The sequence below is a fragment of the Zonotrichia albicollis genome, chromosome 1 (assembly GCF_047830755.1).
Source record: "Zonotrichia albicollis isolate bZonAlb1 chromosome 1, bZonAlb1.hap1, whole genome shotgun sequence".
Taxonomy (NCBI): domain Eukaryota; kingdom Metazoa; phylum Chordata; class Aves; order Passeriformes; family Passerellidae; genus Zonotrichia; species Zonotrichia albicollis.
The window spans coordinates 490,855-509,740 of NC_133819.1; the positions used below are offsets into that span (position 1 = coordinate 490,855).

The 18,886-nt window shown below is 45.5% G+C and overlaps 1 protein-coding gene across 2 annotated transcripts in view; it reads left to right on the forward strand.

Moving 5' to 3' along the window:
* Positions 1-8,986, forward strand: part of TMIE (transmembrane inner ear) — a 34,782-nt gene extending 25,796 nt beyond the window's left edge. The window contains exon 4 of one of the 2 annotated variants that reach the window (XM_074536534.1): positions 7,686-8,986. In XM_074536534.1, the coding sequence (XP_074392635.1) occupies positions 7,686-8,071 (386 nt within the window). In that variant the 3' untranslated portion in view covers positions 8,072-8,986. Of the gene's footprint in view, positions 1-4,839; positions 7,033-7,685 lie in introns of those variants that run through there. The other variant, XM_074536585.1, reaches the window with a different exon arrangement.
* Positions 8,987-18,886: the final 9,900 nt, after the last annotated feature.

The window sequence follows — 18,886 nt, forward strand, 5'->3', positions numbered from 1 at the left end:
CAATGAGTTCAGCAACATTCCCAGAGAAAATTCCCAGTTTTTGTGGGATTGGGGCAGAGCAAATTCCCTCAATGAGCTCAGAGACATTCCCAGATGTAATTCCCATTTTTCTGGATTCTGGGAATGTAGAGTTCTTCAATGAGTGACCGACATTCCTGGAGGCAATTCCCGCTTTTTTTGGGGGGATTCTTGGAGTGCAAATTCCCTCAATGAGCTCAGAGATATTCCCAGATGTAATTCCCACTTTTTTTGGAATTCTGGGAATGCAAAATTCCGCAATGAGTGACCAACATTCCTGGAGGCAATTCCCACTTTTTTCTTGGGAATTCTGGGAGCCAAATTCCCTCAATGAGCTCGGCAGCGTTCCCGGAGAAAATTCCCAATTTTTTGGGGGATTGGGGCAGTGCAAATTCTCTCAGTGAGCTCAGAGACATTCCCAGATGTAATTCCCACTTTTTCTGGGATTCTGGGAATGCAAAATTCCGCAATGAGTGACCGACATTCCTGGAGGCAATTCCCACTTTTTTTTTGGGATTCTGGGAGCCAAATTCCCTCAATGAGCTCGGCAACGTTCCCAGAGCTAATTCCCAATTTTTTGTGGGATTGGGGCAGAGCAAATTCTCTCAGTGAGCTCAGAGACATTCCCAGATGTAATTCCCACTTTTTCTGGAATTCTGGGAATGCAAAATTCCGCAATGAGCTCACCAATATTCTTGGAGCTAATTCCCATTTTTTTTGGGATTCTGGGAGTGCAAATACCCTCAATGAGCTCAGAGACATTCTCAGATGTAATTCCCACTTTTTCTGGAATTCTGGGAATGTAGAGTTCTTCAATGAGTGACCAATATTCCTGGAGGAAATTCCCATGGTTTTTTTGGGATTCTGGGAGCCAAATTCCCTCAATGAGCTCGGCAACGTTCCCGGAGAAAATTCCCAATTTTTTGTGGGATTTGGGCTGTGCAAATTCTCTCAATGAGCTCAGAGACATTCCCAGATGTAATTCCCACTTTTTCTGGAATTCTGGGAATGCAAAATTCCTCAATGAGCTCACCAGTATTCCTGGAGGCAATTCCCACTTTTTTTTGGGAATTCTGGGAGCCAAATTCCCTCAATGAGCTCGGCAGTATTCCCGGAGAAAATTCACATTTTTTTGTGGGATTGGGGCAGAGCAAATTCTCTCAATGAGCTCAGAGACATTCCCAGATGTAATTCCCACTTTTTTTGGCATTCTGGGAATGCAAAATTCCGCAATGAGCTCACCAATATTCTTGGAGCTAATTCCCATTTTTTTTGGGATTCTGGGAGTGCAAATTCCCTCAATGAGCTCAGCAACATTCCCAGAGAAAATTCCCAATTTTTGGGGGGTTGAGGCAGTGCAAATTCCCTCAATGAGCTCAGAAACATTCCCAGATGTAATTCCCACTTTTTTTGAAATTCTGGGAACACAGAGTCCCTCAATGAGCCCACCAATATTCCTGGAGGTAATTCCCACTTTTTTTTGGGAATTCTGGGAGCCAAATTCCCTCAATGAGCTCGGCAGCGTTCCCGGAGAAAATTCCCAATTTTTTGTGGGATTGGGGCTGTGCAAATTCCCTCAATGAGCTCAGAGACATTCCCAGATGTAATTCCCACTTTTTTTGGAATTCTGGGAACGCAGAGTCCCTCAATGAGCTCACCAATATTCCTGGAGGTAATTCCCAGGGTTTTTTTGGGATTCTGGGAACACAAATTCCCTCAATGAGTTCAGCAGCATTCACAAAGCTAATTCCCAATTTTTTGGGGACTTGAGGCAGTGCAAATTCCCTCAATGAGCTCAGAGACATTCCCAGATGTAATTCCCACTTTTTCTGGAATTCTGGGAATGCAAAATTCCCCAATGAGCTCACCGATATTCCTGGAGGCAATTCCCACTTTTTTTTTTGGGATTCTGGGAGTGCAAATACCCTCAATGAGCTCAGAGACATTCCCAGGTGTAATTCCCGCTTTTTCTGGAATTTTGGGAATGCAAAATTCCGCAATGAGTGACCGACATTCCTGGAGGCAATTCCCACTTTTTTGGGGGGGATTCTTGGAGTGCAAAGTTCCTCAATGAGCTCTGCAACATTCCCGGAGATAATTCCCAATTTTTTGTGGGATTGGGGCAGAGCAAATTCCCTCAATGAGCTCAGAGACATTCCCAGGTGTAATTCCCACTTTTTCTGGATTCTGGGAATGCAGAGTTCTTCAATGAGTGACCGACATTCCTGGAGGCAATTCCCACTTTTTTCTTTGGGAATTCTGGGAGCCAAATTCCCTCAATGAGCTCGGCAGCGTTCCCGGAGAAAATTCACAATTTTTTGTGGGATTGGGGCAGTGCAAATTCCCTCAATGAGCTCAGAGACATTCCCAGATGTAATTCCCACTTTTTTTGGGATTCTGGGAATGCAAAATTCCTCAATGAGCTCACCAATATTCTTGGAGCTAATTCCCATTTTTTTTGGGATTCTGGGAGCACAAATTCCCTCAATGAGCTCAGCAAAGCTAATTCCTACTTTTCTGTGGGATTGGGGCAGTGCAAATTCCCTCAATGAGCTCAGAAACATTCCCAGATTTAATTCCAACTTTTTTTTTTGGGATTCTGGGAATGCAAAATTCCTCAATGAGCTCACCAGTATTCCTGGAGGTAATTCCCAGGGTTTTTTTGGGATTCTGGGAGTGCAAATTCCCTCAATGGGCTCAACAACATTCCCGGAGCTAATTCCCAATTTTTTGTGGGATTGGGGCTGTGCAAATTCCCTCAATGAGCTCAGAGACATTCCCAGATGTAATTCCCACTTTTTCTGGAATTCTGGGAATGCAAAATTCCTCAGTGAGTGACCGACATTCCTGGAGGCAATTCCCGCTTTTTTTTGGGAATTCTGGGAGCCAAATTCCCTCAATGAGCTCGGCAACATTCCCAGAGCTAATTCCCAATTTTTTGTGGGATTGGGGCAGAGCAAATTCCCTCAATGAGCTCAGAGACATTCCCAGGTGTAATTCCCACTTTTTCTGGGATTCTGGGAATGCAAAATTCCTCAATGAGCTCACCAATATTCTTGGAGCTAATTCCCATTTTTTTTGGGATTCTGAGAGCACAAATTCCCTCAATGAGCTCAGCAACATTCCTGGAGCTAATTCCCAATTTTTTGTGGGATTGGGGCAGTGCCAATTCCCTCAATGAGCTCAGAGACATTCCCAGGTGTAATTCCCACTTTTTCTGGAATTCTGGGAATGCAAAATTCCGCAATGAGCTCACCGATATTCCTGGAGCTAATTCCCATTTTTTTGGGGATTCTGGGAGCACAAATTCCCTCAATGAGCTCGGCAGTATTCCCGGAGAAAATTCACAATTTTTTGTGGGATTGGGGCTGTGCAAATTCTCTCAATGAGCTCAGAAACATTCCCAGATTTAATTCCCACTTTTTTGGGGGATTCTGGGAATGCAAAATTCCTCAATGAGCTCACTGATATTCCTTGAGGTAATTCCCAGGGTTTTTTTGGGATTCTGGGAGCGCAAAGTTCCTCAATGGGCTCGGCAACGTTCCCAGAGAAAATTCACAATTTTTTGTGGGATTGGGGCAGTGCAAATTCTCTCAATGAGCTCAGAAACATTCCCAGATGTAATTCCCACTTTTTCTGGAATTCTGGGAATGTAGAGTTCTTCAGTGAGTGACCAACATTCCTGGAGGCAATTCCCACTTTTTTTTTGGGAATTCTGGGAGCCAAATTCCCTCAATGAGCTCGGCAACATTCCCGGAGAAAATTCCCAATTTTTTGTGGGATTGGGGCAGTGCAAATCCTCTCAGTGAGCTCAGAAACATTCCCAGATGTAATTCCCACTTTTTCTGGAATTCTGGGAATGCAAAATTCTGCAATGAGTGACCGACATTCCTGGAGGCAATTCCCACTTTTTTTTTTTGGGAATTCTGGGAGCGCAAAGTTCCTCAATGAGTTCAGCAACATTCCCAGAGCTAATTCCCAATTTTTTGTGGGATTGGGGCAGTGCAAATTCCCTCAATGGGCTCAACAACATTCCCGGAGCTAATTCCCAATTTTTTGTGGGATTGGGGCAGTGCAAATTCCCTCAATGAGCTCAGAGACATTCCCAGATGTAATTCCCACTTTTTCTGGAATTCTGGGAATGCAAAATTCCGCAATGAGTGACCAACATTCCTGGAGGAAATTCCCACATTTTTTGGGGGATTCCTTCAATGGACTCTCTGACTTCCCCAAAGGAAATTCCCGTTTTTTGGGGGGATTCTGGGAACACAAATCCCTCCCGTGGTGCCACCACCCAGCTCAACCCTCCCGGTGCGGACTCCGGATTTTGGGATAAAACCCTTTGGATAAGAGGGAATTTTTCCATCAGTTTGAGTTGGAATCATCCCTTCATTCCCAAATTAAGTTTGGAAAAGCTCCTCAAATCCTACTTTGGACCAAATCCCACAAAAAAGCCCTGTGAAATTCCACATCTCCTGGTTTTTGGAACTTTTCCAGGGATGGCAATTCCAACACTTCCCAATCCTTAATCTCGCTTCCAATCAGGAATTTTTTTTCCCTTAATATTCAATCCAAACTTTTCCTGGGACAACCGGAGGCCGTATCCCATTTTCCCACCCACTTCCATCCCTCACCCTCCTTAGCTAGAAGGAGAATTCCATGCTGAAAATTCCCAGTGGGAATTAATTTCATTTCAGGGCCTTCCCTTGGGTTGGGGAATACCAGGAATGAAATTGGAGTGGTCGGAATTCCGCATTCCCGGTTTTTCCTGCTGGAATATTTCTCCTCTGCCGCTCTCACTCTCCTTTCCTGATTCCATAGGCTCTCCCGAAAATCTCCTCCCTCTCTCTGGCCAATCCAGACCTCTCCACTCCCTGCCGGTGCTGAAGGAAGAGGATGAGATGGTTCTCCAAGGAATTTAGGGAATTTCAATTCCCGGCCGCCTGTGGCTTCTCCTTTCCAAGGGGATCCATCAATCCTTGGATTTGCTGCTTCTCCATTCCTGGATTTTTCCTATTTCCTCAACACCTTTTGATGCCTTTGTTTCTTCTTTCCTGTGTCTCTCCGGGAGCTGTAATTCCATAAAATTCCATAAAAATGGGATTTCCATAATCTGGGATGTGCTGCTTCAATCCATGGAAAAAGAGGCAGATCCCAACACTGTAGGAATTCAGGAATTCCTTGGAGAAATTCAGTCCTACACCAGCAAAATGCAGAATTACCAGTTGAACAATGGGAATTTGAACAGTGGGAATTTGAACAATGGGAATTTGAACAATGGGAATTTGCACAAATCCCGGGATTTCAGCAGTGCCCAAAACTGGGAATTCCCAGCCCTCCCTGTGGAGCTGAACCCAATTCCATGAATAAATCCTTGTCATTCTGCTCAATCCTTGTCCTTCCAGTTAATCCTTATGGAATGAGATGGTTCTCCACGGAATTTAGGGAATTTCGATTCCCGGCTGCCTGTGGCTTCTCCTTTCCAAGGGGATCCATCAATCCTTGGATTTGCTGCTTCTCCACTCCTGGATTTTTCCTCAACACCTTTCGATGCCTTTTTTTCCTTCTTTTCCTGTGTCTCTCCAGGAGCTGTAGTTCCATAAAATTCCATAAAAATGGTGTTTCCATAATCTGGGATGTGCTGCTTCAATCCATGGGAAAAGAGGCAAATCCCACTCATGGAGGAACTTGGGAATTCCTTGGAGAAATTCAGTCCTACACCAGCAAAATGCAGAATTACCAGTTGAACAATGGGAATTTGAACAATGGGAATTTGCACAAATCCCGGGATTTCAGCAGTGCCCAAAACTGGGAATTCCCAGCCCTCTCTGTGGAGCTGAACCCAATTCCATGAATAAATCCTTGTCCTTCCACTCAATCCTTGTCCTTCCAGTTAATCCTTATGGAATGAGATGGTTCTCCACGGAATTTAGGGAATTTCGATTCCCGGCTTCCTGTACCTTCTCCTTTCCAAGGGAATCCATCAATCCTTGGATTTGCTGCTTTTCCACTCCTGGATTTTTCCTATTTCCTCAACACCTTTTGATGCCTTTGTTTCCTTATTTTCCTGTGTCTCTCCGGGAGCTGTAATTCCATAAAATTCCATAAAAATGGTGTTTCCATAATCTGGGATGTGCTGCTTCAATCCATGGGAAAAGAGGCAGATCCCACTCTTGGAGGAACTTTGGAATTCCTTGGAGAAATTCAATCCTACACCAGCAAAATGCAGAAGTACCAGTTGAACAATGGGAATTCGAACAATGGGAATTTGCACAAATCCCGGGATTTCAGCAGTGCCCGAAACTGGGAATTCCCAGCCCTGCCTGTGGAGCTGAACCCAATTCCATGAATAAATCCTTGTCCTTCCACCCAATCCTTGTCCTTCCGGTTAATCCTTATGGGATGAGATGGTTCTCCAAGGAATTTAGGGAATTTCAATTCCCGGCCTCCTGTGGCTTCTCCTTTCCAAGGGGATCCATCAATCCTTGGATTTTCTGCTTCTCCACTCCTGGATTTTTCCTATTTCCTCAACACCTTTCTATGCCTTTGTTTCTTCTATTCCTGTGTCTCTCCGGGAGCTGTAATTCCATAAAATTCCATAAAAATGGTGTTTTGATAATTCGGGATGTGCTGCTTCAATCCATGGGAAAAGAGGCAGATCCCAACACTGCAGGAATTCAGGAATTCCTTGGAGAAATTCAATCCTACACCAGCAAAATGCAGAATTACCAGTTGAACAGTGGGAATTTGAACAGTGGGAATTTGAACAATGGGAATTTGAACAATGGGAATTTGCACAAATCCCGGCATTTCAGCAGTGCCTGAAACTGGGAATTCCCAGCCCTCCCTGTGGATCTGAACCCAATTCCATGAATCAATCCTTGTCCTTCCAGTTAATCCTTATGGAATGAGATGGTTCTCCAAGGAATTTAGGGAATTTCGATTCCCGGCTTCCTGTGGCTTCTCCTTTCCAAGGGGATCCATCAATCCTTGGATTTGCTGCTTCTCCACTCCTGGATTTTTCCTATTTCCTCAACACCTTTTGATGCCTTTGTTTCCCCTTTCTTGTGTCTCCCTGGGAGTTATAATTCCATAAAATTCCATTAAAATGGGATTTCCATAATCTGGGATGTGCTGCTTCAATCCATGGGAAAAGAGGCAAATCCCAACACTGTAGAAATTCAGGAATTCCTTGGAGAAATTCAATCCTACACCAGGAAAATGCAGAATTACCAGTTGAACAATGGGAATTTGAACAATGGGAATTTGAACAATGGGAATTTGCACAAATCCCGGAATTTCAGCGGTGCCCAAAACTGGGAATTCCCAGCCCTGCCTGTGGAGCTGAACCCAATTCCATGAATAAATCCTTGTCCTTCCACTGAATCCTTATGGAATGAGATGGTTCTCCAAGGAATTTAGGGAATTTCAATTCCCGGCCGCCTGTGGCTTCTCCTTTCCAAGGGGATCCATCAATCCTTGGATTTTCTGCTTCACAATTCCATAAAAGCAATCAGCTGGATGGGAAAAATCCCCAGTAGGAATGTTTTCCCTTTATCCCAGATTTCTAGCAGGGAGCTGGAATTTTGACAATCCTTGGGTTGTTGAATCCACATCAATTCCTTTTCCAATTTTTTTTGTTTTTTTCCCTCTATCCTTGGAAACAGCTCAGGCTGCGGAAGAAAAAAAAGAGGAAGAAGTTCCCACCGTGTCCGGAAAAGTGGACAAGGCTCAGGGAAAGAAGGATGGATCCAAAGACTCCAAGAAAAAGGACGGGGACAAGGAGCAGAAGGAAGAATCCAAAAAGGAAGGGAAGGACGGAGCCAAAAAAAAAGATGGAGAAAAGGGGGAAAAAGGGGAAAAAGGAGGAAAAGAGGAAAAAGGGGGAAAAGAGGAAAAAGGAGGGAAAGGAGAAAAGGGGGAAAAGGAAAAGGGGGAAAAGGGAAAGGACACAAACGACAAGAAACAGGGGAAAAAGGGGGAAAAAGAAGGAGAAGCTGGCGCCAAAAGCGATGGAAAAGCCGGCGGGAATTCCAAAGCAAAGAAGAAGTGACATCCTGGAAATTCCAATGCTGGAATTTTTTTGGGGGGGTGGAATTTTCCAGCAAATTTCCGGGGGAGGAGCACTTGGAGCAGGATGTGCTTTTCCAGATATTCCCGTGGGATGGGAATGCTGTTGGATGCGTGGATTTCTTCCCATTTGGAGATGGAGCTGCCGGGATTCGTCTCTGGGAAGGAAAACTGGGAATTTGGTTGGATAATCCAGAAAAAGATCCAGTCCCTTACCCAGAATTCCATGTGGATTGATGCGAGCCGGAAGCTGGAATGGGAATGAGGAGTTTGGATAAACACAGGAATGCTCAGGGATGAGGATCCAAACTAATGGAAAATGGGATTCATCCCGAATTTCTTCTCCTGGAGAAGTTGGAGAAGTTGGAGAAAGATTTCCTGGCACTCAGCACCTCCTTGTGGGGAATTTTAGGGATTTTGTAAATTCTGGGAAAATCCCAAAGGATGGAATTCTCCAAGGTGTGGGTCCTGTGGATTCCAAGAGGTTTTTGGACACATGGGAATTTTCCTTCCTTCTCTGGTGCCTCTTTTCCTGGATTGCTGCAGGAAACGGCAGGAATTCCATCTTTTCCAGGAGATTTATCCACATTTTCCTGATTTTTTTTGCTGAGGAATTCTGCTCCGCTTCCGTGTGGCCGCTATTCCCTCCCTTCCTCGGAATTCCTGAGGAGTGGATTTATCAGGAGCAGCATTTTCCAGCTGTTTTGGGAATATTCCAGCAATTTCTGCCTTAAAATTTCCAGCTGGGGGGGGGGGATTTAACTCCAGATTTTTTGGGGGGAAAGCCGGGAAAATCTTGGGATAATTAAAACTCGGGATATCCTGGAACTGTGTCATCCATAGGGAGAATTCCCTCCAATCCTTTATCCCCAGGAATGGGATTTATTTGATATTTAATTAGAATATAATATAATTATTATATATATATATTTATATATATATACATATATATATAAATATATACAATATATATTATATATAATAATTATATATATATATAAAGAAAATTATTATATATATATATATATATATAAATTATTTTATATATATATATATATATATATAATTAGATAATAGAAATTATCAATTTCCCTGCTGTTTTTTCAACCCGGATTTATCAGTGCCAAGATATTTCCCCATTTTTCCTTTTCCCGGGATTTTCCTTTCCCTTCTCTCCCACCCGACTCATCCTGGTGGGAAAATGAAGGGAATTTTCTGTCTGAGTGAGCTCCAAAATGTCCCAAAATTCCAGAGCACCTGAAAAGGTGGAAAACTTCAGGAGAGACGTTGGGAATGATGTTCAGAACCATGGGAATGGTTGGGAAGAGAAGAATCCAGGGAAATCTGGAATTCCAGCATTGGGAATTCTGCCCCTGGACACAGAGGAGTCTAAATCTTGGAATGGCACCAATGGAAAAGTGGGAATATGGATACAAAGATTGGATTTATTTGGAATTCCCATCCCAATCCCAATTTTTCAAGGCTGTGTTTAATCAGGAATCATGACAATAAAAAATATTTTTCCATTGGATTCAGGCTTTGCTGCCTGGGATCTGCCGGATCCATGGGAATTTTGGGAAGGGATATTTATGTCTTAAAAATTCCAGGATGGGATCCAGCTGGGATTGGGGCAGGAAAACTCGGATTTCATGTCCTGCAGTTGGAATTGTGCTGGAAATTTGGGATGTGGCTCCGTTTGCAGAGGGATTTATTCCCAATCCAAAGGTTTCCAGGAGGAAAATCCGCTCCTTTCCTTTTCCATGGAATTCCTTTTTTCCTCATCCAACTTCCATCCAGTTTTTATTGTGAAAAATCATCAAAATCCAAAATGAAATTTTCACTGGAATTGGGGAATCCTTTAAAATCCACCTCAATCCCTTTAGTCCAAGCAAATATTCCAAATCCCGTGGGTCAGATCCGAAAGATTTCTGGGAATGTCTTATTGATTTTTTTAAAAAAAAGGATTTTCTGTTTTAAAAAAATGAATTTGTCCTTTGGGAATAATTGGGTTTGGGATTATCAGGATGGGGGTGAATGCAGAGAATTTATTCCTGGAATCAGGGAATCCATTCCTGGGATTTGGGAATCCATTTCTGGGATCAGGGAATCTGTTCCTAGAGTTTTCAGGGATCCTCCTGCCCATAAAACTCATCCCAATTCCTGAGGAGGAAGCAGAGGGAAGAAATTCCCAGCCCTGATCCGATGTTTTCCCTGTTCCAGTGGATCTGGAAGTCAGGAAATGGAAAAAAAAAGGTGGAAAATTCCAGCCCGGAGCAATTCCAGCATTTTGGGAGTTGCTTTTCCACCAGCAGATGGAGAAATTGCCTTGGAAAAGCCACGGCCACGGGAAGGAATTTTCAGTGGAAAATCAGATTCATTGTCCCATATTTGGGTGGAAATGGAATTCCAAAAGTTGCATTGAATTCCCAGAAATCCAGGGAATAACGGCAGGATCGCTCATTTCCTTGGATTCGGGTGATGCTGGTCCTGCAGGAGGAAAAATTCACTCCAGGAATAAATTTCGGGATCGCCACATATTCCAGAAATTCCCACTAGAGGGGATCTTGTCCGGGATATCAGACCCAGTTTTAAGGAATTCGGGTTTATTTGGGATGGGAAATTAAGCCCGGATTTGGGAAATATTCCAGTTTAAGTTCCTCCAGGTGTTGATTTCTCCTGATTTTCCCCCTGGATTGGTTTTCAATGGAAAATAGAAGGGAAAATTGAGTGCTCCAGGATTTGTTTTTCACATTCCCACCCGGAAAGGGATTGGGCTGTTCCCTCCGTCCTGCCCCAGCGCCCGGGAATGCGGAGCCCATGGAAAAACCTGGAAAAGTGGGAATGGTGCTGGCTCTGCCCTGCGGCAGCCGGAGCGCTGAGTCCCGGGCTCCGGTGGGACATTCCTGGGACATTCCTGGGATATTCCTGGGACATTTCTGGGACATTCCTGGGATATTCCTGGGACATTTCTGGAACATTCCTGGGACATTTCTGGGACAATTCTGGGACATTTCCGGGACATTCCTGGGACATTCCTGGGATATTCCTGGGACATTTCCTGGGACATTTCCGGGACATTTCTGGGACATTCCTGGGACATTCCTGGGACATTCCTGGGCCATTCCTGGGACATTTCGGGGACATTCCTGGGACATTCCTGGGACATTTCTGGGATATTTCTGGGACATTCCTGGGACATTCCTGGGACAATTCTGGGACATTCCTGGGACATTTCTGGGACTTTCCTGGGACATTCCTGGGACATTCCTGGGACAATTCTGGGACATTCCTGGGACATTTCCGGGACATTCCTGGGACATTTCTGGGATATTCCTGGGACATTCCTGGGACATTTCTGGGACAATTCTGGGACATTTCTTGGACAATTCTGGGACATTCCTGGGACATTCCTGGGACATTTCCGGGACATTCCTGGGATATTCCTGGGACATTCCTGGGACATTCCTGGGACATTCCTGGGACATTCCTGGGACATTTCTGGGACATTCCTGGGACATTCCTGGGATATTCCTGGGACATTCCTGGGACATTCCTGGGACATTCCCGGGACATTCCTGGGACATTTCTGGGACATTCCTGGGACATTTCTGGGACATTCCTGGGACATTCCTGGGATATTCCTGGGACATTCCTGGGACATTCCTGGGACATTCCTGGGACATTCACGTTCTCTGTTAAGCCATTCCTGGAAAATCCCCCTGGGGAATATCAGGAACCTCCTGACCCTCTCTTGGACCGGATCCAGGGAAGCAAATCCATGGAAAAGACACCCAGCAAGGCCCTGCTGTCACCCTGGGGAGCTTCCCAAGGGCAAAGTCAGGTTTGTGCATTTTCCATGGAAAATGAATGAGAGGTGAGTGGAAAAAGAAACTCCACAGGATTTTGTGGAAATTGTCACCTGAGCTGGATTTTGGTGTTGGGATCATGGATGTTTCCAGAGAATTCCAGGTTATCCCTCTCTGTACAGTCAATTGGAGCAATGAACATTTTGGGAATATTTCCCATCAGTCCAGACTCTCCCTCCCTTCAGGAATCCTTCCCTTGATCCCATCAAGGATATTTCCCTCTTGGACCGAATCCAGGGAAGCAAATCCATGGAAAACACGCCCAGCAAGGCCCTGCTGTCACCTCTGGGAATTTAGGAAGGACAAAGTCATAGGAGCTCCAGTTGGAGGCTTTTCCAAGGAAAAGGAATGAAGGGTGGTGAGCAGGAAAACCAACTCCATGAGATCTTGTGGAATTGTCACCTCAGCTGGATTTTGGTGTTGGGATCGTGGATCTTTCCAGAGAAATCCACATTATCCATGCAATCTATGTGGAGAAATGAACATTTTGGGAATATTCTGTATCATCCTGATATTGGTGTTTGATGTGGGAAGAGAGGAATCTGACCCTTGCTTCAGGAATTCTTCCTGTGATCCCAAAAAGGATATTTCCCCCTTGGACTGAATCCAGGGAAGCAAATCCATGGAAAACACACCCAGCAAGGTCCTGCTGTCACCTCGGGGAACTTCCCAAGGGCAAAGCCAGGTTTGTGCCTTTTCCAAGGAAAAGGAATGAGGGGTGAGTTGAAACTCCACAGGATTTTGTGGAATTGTTACCTCAGCTGGATTTTGGTGTCGGGATCATGGATGTTTCCAGAGAATTCCAGGTTATCCCTCTCCGTACAATCCATGTGTAGAAATGAACATTTTGGGAATATTTCCCATCAGCCCAGAATCTCTCCCTCAGTTCAGGAATTCTTCCCTTGATCCCAGCAAGGATATTTCCCCCTTGGACCGAATCCAGGGAAGCAAATCCATGGAAAACCCGCCCAGCAAGGCCCTGCTGTCACCTCAGGGAATTTAGGAAGGACAAAGTCATAGGAGCTCCAGTTGGAGGCTTTTCCAAGGAAAAGGAATGAAGGGTGGTGAGCAGGAAAACAAACTCCATGAGATCTTGTGGAATTGTCACCTCAGCTGGATTTTGGTGTCAGGATCGTGGATCTTTCCAGAGATATCCACATTATCCATACAATCTATGTGTAGAAATGAACATTTTGGGAGTATTTCCCATCAGCCCAGAATCTCTCCCTCCCTTCAGGAATTCTTCCCTTAATCCCAGCAAGGATCCTTCCCTCTTAGACCGAATCCAGGGAAGCAAATCCATGGAAAACACACCCAGCAAGGTCCTGCTGGCACCTCGGGGAGCTTCCCAAGGGTAAAGTCAGGTTTGTGCCTTTTCCAAGGTAATCCCAAGGAAAAGGAATGAGGGGTGAGTGTGGGTGAGTAGGATGAGAAACTCCAGAGGATGTTGTGGAATTTTCACCGGATCCGGATCCGGAATTTTGAGCTGGATTTTGGTGTTGGGATCATGGATATCTCCAGAGAATTCCAAGTTATCCCTCTCTATACAGACAATTGGAGAAATGAACATTTTGGGAATATTTTGCATCAGCCCGGTTTTGGTGTTTGCTGTGGGAAGAGAGGAATCTGACCCCCACTTCAGGAATTCTTCCCTTGATCCCATCAAGGATATTTCCCTCTTGGACCGGATCTAGGGAAGCAAATCCATGGAAAACACACCCAGCAAGGCCCTGCTGTCACCTCTGGGAACTTCCCAAGGGCAAAGTCAGGTTTGTGCCTTTTCCAAGGAAAATCCAAGGAAAAGGAATGAGAGGTGAGTGTGGGTGAGTAGGATGAGAAACTCCAGAGGATGTTGTGGAATTTTCACTGGATCCAGATCCGGATCCGGATCCGGAATTTAGAGCTGGATTTTGGTGTTGGGATCATGGATATCTCCAGAGAATTCCAAGTTATCCCTCTCCATACAGACAATTGGAGAAATGAACATTTTGGGAATATTTTGCATCAGCCTGGTTTTGGTGTTTGCTGTGGGAAGAGAGGAATCTGACCCTCGCTTCAGGAATTCTTCCCTTGATTCCATCAAGGATATTTCCCACTTGGGCTGAAGCCAGGGAAGCAAATCCATGGAAAACTCACCCAGCAAGGTCCTGCTGGCACCTCAGAAAATTTAGGGAGGACAAAGTCATAGGAGCTCCAGTTGGAGGCTTTTCCAAGGAAAAGGAATGAAGGGTGGTGAGCAGGAAAACAAACTCCATGGGGTCTCATGGAATTGTCACCTCAGCTGGATTTTGGTGTTGGGATCGTGGATCTTTCCAGAGAAATCCACATTATCCATATAATCAGTGGGAGAAATGAACATTTTGGGAATATTCTGTATCATCCTGATATTGGTGTTTGCTGTGATGGGAAGAGAGGAATCTCTCCCTCGCTTCAGGAATTCTGGGAATTCTTCCCTTCATCCCATCCAAGATCCTGGAGAAAAGGAGGCTCAGGGGGGACCTTCTGGCTGTGACAGGAGGGGAGAGCCAGCGGGAAAATTCGGGATCTGCTCCCTGGAAAACAGGGAATGGCCAGGAGATGCTCAGGTTGGACACCAGCAGGAATTTCCTCATGGAAAATGATCGGAGCTGCCCAGGGAGGTTTGGAGCCCCCATCCCTGAGGGGATTTATCATCGGGGTTTAAAGTGTGGACTTGACCATTTTCCAGGATTGAAACCAATCCATGATTCCATAAAAAAAAAGCAGGAGAAGGGCTCTGAAGCCACCTGGCTTCCAGGAATGGAAGATGAAAATTCAGGTATTCCAGTATTTTCTGAATATCCATGGAATGCACTGGGTTTTCCAAAGGGTCTCCAGACATTTCCATCCGGATGGATCCCATGGATCCCAGAAGGGTCTGGGGAGGATAAGGGAGTGCTCAGGAAAAACCAGGAATGACACGAGAATCCCAAATTTCTGAAACTGAGGGGAATTTTTCAAAGCTTTCCTTTCTTCCAGCTGCGCGTGAATTTTATTGGAGGATTTATCCAAATGAATTTTATTGGAGGATTTATCCAAATCCCAATTTATTTTGTTTTTTTTTCATTTGGGGCAAAGTAAAATATTCTTATTTATGGAAACTTTTGGATTGTGTTCCCATTTTCTGTGGGAATGAGGAAGCCGAACTCCTCCGGAATCTCTCTCCTTGCGCTCAGTTCAGTGTCAGCATCAGGAATGAGGTGTTTGGATTGAAATCCCAAAATCCTGGAATGGTTTGGGTTGGATCGCCTCATTCCAACCCCCGGCCATGGCCAGGCACAGCTTCCAAAGGAATCAAAGATCAGGGAATGTTATCCAGGTGGGAATTATCCAAAATCAGGGAAGAGCTGGAAGGAGGAGTGGCTTCCATGGCCGCCCTTCATCCCTGCTCCCACCATTCCTGTTTCCATTCCTGGTTTTTTTTTTCCTCCCATCTTCCTGAACATCCCTGTCCCAGTCTGGCACCTCTGGAAAGCCAAGGAAAAGAAATGTTGGAATTCAAAATTCAGGGAATTCCCAGAACTTTGGGCCTGGGAGCCAAAGCTTAGAATGAAACCCAGGATTTGATCGGAGACCTTGGGAAAAGCTCCCAGACTGAGGTGCTGGAAACCAGAATGTGGATTTGTGGTTTAAAGCAGAGACGTGTTAGGCTGAGGAGATGAAAATTTAGAGTTTAAGGAAAATAATTAATAATTTGTATTTCATTATTATCATTAATAATAAAAAATAAAAGTAGTGACAGAGATAAACAAGGAGTTTAGAATTCAGTATTTTTTCTGTGTCGTAATGCGATTGGCTGAGAAAAATCACACTGTAGCTTGGCTCCATAAGATGAAATAATTAAGGATTAGGTCAAAAACATAAATATCCTTGTTGGCAGTGGTTTATTGGTCAATAAACCCTTAAAAATTCTTGTAACTCGGGGTTTTGTGACCTTGTGAGCCACACAGTGAAGATGTCAGGAGCTCACCCTTCCTGCGGGTGTGAAATATAATAAAATAAATCCCATCATCAGAAACAGCTCAGAGGTGCTGTCTCCAACTCATCCCAAATTCCTTCCAAAATCCCATCATCAGAAACAGCTCAGAGGTGCTGTCTCCAGCTCATCCCAAATTCCTTCCAAAATCCCATCATCAGAAACAGCTCAGAGGTGCTGTCTCCAAATCATCCCAAATTCCTTCCAAAATCCCATAAAAGAGGCTCCCCCAGCGCTGCTGCTGCTCTTGGAGCTTTTCCCTTTTCCTTTCAGGATTTGTCACCAGGAACTCGGGATATCACCGGGAACAGAGCAGGTTTGGCTTGGAGATAGGAAAAATTCATCCTTGGGAGGGTGGGGAGGGGCTGGGATGGAATTCCCAGAGCAGCTGTGGCTGCCCCTGGATCCCTGGAAATGTCCAAGGTCAGGTTGGACACTTGGAGCAGCCTGGGACAGTGTTCCTGGCATGGGGTTGGAATTCCTCAAATCCCCGATATTCCAGGCTGATGTCATTCCCTCAGCCTAATTCCCAGCTTTTATTCCAAGCTCAAGATCCATTTAAGCTCAATTTGGGCAGGAATTCCTGGCTGGGATGGAATTCCCAGAGAAGTGGCTGCCCCTGAATCCCTGGCATGGCCCAAGGCCAGGCTGGACACTTGGATCCCCTGGGACAGTGGGAGGTGTCCCTGCCATGGGGTCGGAACTGGATGTTCCTGAAGATCCCATGCAACCCCAAAAATTCCATGATTTTCAGTTGTTCCAGTTTGGATTTTGAGGCAAAGCAGACGAGCTCAGCATCGGCACTGAGGGAAAATATTCCAACATTCCCTGAGGGATTCCAAACCTTGGAGCCCAGCTCAAAAAAGAGCCCCAAATTCCTACAATCCCTGATATTCCCTCAGCCTAATTCCCAGCTTTTATTCCAAGCTCAAGATCTATTTAAGCTCAATTTGGGAAGGAATTCCTGGCTGGGAGGGTGGGGAGGGGCTGGGATGGAATTCCCAGAGAAGTGGCTGCCCCTGGATCCATGGAAGTGCCCAAGGCCAGGCTGGACACTTGGAGCAGCCTGGGACAGTGTTCCTGGCATGGGGTTGGAATTCCTCAAATCCCCGATATTCCAGGCTGATGTCATTCCCTCAGCCTAATTCCCAGTTTTTATTCCAAGCTCAAGATCCATTTCAAGTCAATTTGGGAAGGAATTCCTGGCTGGGAGGATGAGGAGGAGCTGGGATGGAATTCCCAGAGAAGTGACTGCCCCTGGATCCCTGGCAATGTCCAAGGCCAGGTTGGACACTTGGATCACCTGGGACAGTGGGAGGTGTCCCTGCCCATGGGGTCAGAACTGGATGTTCCTGAAGATCCCATGCAACCCCAAAAATTCCAAGATTTTCAGTTGTTCCAGTTTGGATTTTGATGCAAAGCAGACGAGCTCAGCATCAGCACGGAGGGAAAACATTCCAACATTCCCTGAGGGATTCCAAAGCCTTGGAGCCCAGCTCCAAAAAGAGCCCCAAATTCCTCAAATCCCTGATACTCCCTCAGCCTAATTCCCAGCTTTTATTCCAAGCTCAAGATCTATTTAAACTCAATTTGGGCAGGAATTCCTGGCTGGGAGGGTAGGGAGGGGCTGGGATGGAATTCCCAGAGAAGTGGCTGCCCCTGGATCCATGGCAGTGCCCAAGGCCAGGCTGGATCACTTGGAGCATCCTGGGACAGTGGGAAGTGTTCCTGGCATGGGGTTGGAACTGGATTTTTTAGGATCCCATCCATCCCCAAAATTCCACAATTCCATGATTTTGAATTTTTCCAGTTGGGATTTTGATGCAAAGCAGCCGAGCTCAGCATCAGCACGGAGGGAAAACATTCCAACATTCCCTGAGGGATTCCAAAGCCTTGGAGCTCCAAAAGAGCCCTGAATTCCTCAAATCCCTGATATTCCCTCAGCCTAATTCCCAGCTTTTATTCCAAGCTCAAGATCCATTTAAACTCAATTTGGGAAGGAATTCCTGGCTGGAAGGGTGGGCACTGGGAGCATATTTGGGATTTTGGGGTGATTCTGGGATGAGCAGTGCTGACCAGGAGGATATTTGGGATTTTGGGGAATTCTGTGCTCTGGTTTGGGGGATATTTGGGATTTTGGGGAATTCTGGGATGAGCACCTCTGATCAGGAGGATATTTGGGATTTTGGGGTAATTCTGGGATGAGCAGCTTTGGTTTGGGGGATATTTGGGATTTTGGGGAATTCTGGGCTCAGCATCTCTGCTTTGGGGGATATTTGGGATTTTGGGGAATTCTGGGCTCAGCAGCTCTGGTTTGGGGGATATTTGGGATTTTGGGGAATTCTGGGCTCAGCAGCTCTGCTTTGGGGGATATTTGGGGGAATTCTGGGCTCAGCATCTCTGGCTTGGGGAATATTTGGGATTTTGGTGAATTCTGGGATGAGCAGCTCTGATCAGGAGGATATTTGGGATTTTGGGGAATTCTGTGCTCTGGTTTGGGGGATATTTGGGATTTTGGGGAATTCTGGGCTCAGCAGCTCTGCTTTGGGGAATATTCGGGATTTTGGGGAATTCTGGGCTCAGCAGCTCTGGTGTGGGGAATATTCGGGATTTTGGGGAATTCTGGGCTCAGCAGCTCTGGTTTGGGGGATATTTGGGATTTTGGGGAATTCTGGGCTCAGCAGCTCTGCTTTGGGGGATATTTGGGATTTTGGTGAATTCTGGGCTCAGCAGCTTTGGTCTGGGGGATATTTGGGATTTTGGGGAATTCTGTGCTCTGGTTTGGGGGATATTTGGGATTTTGGGGAATTCTGGGCTCAGCATCTCTGCTTTGGGGGATATTTGGGATTTTGGGGAATTCTGGGCTCAGCATCTCTGCTTTGGGGGATATTTGGGATTTTGGGGAATTCTGGGCTCAGCATCTCTGCTTTGGGGGATA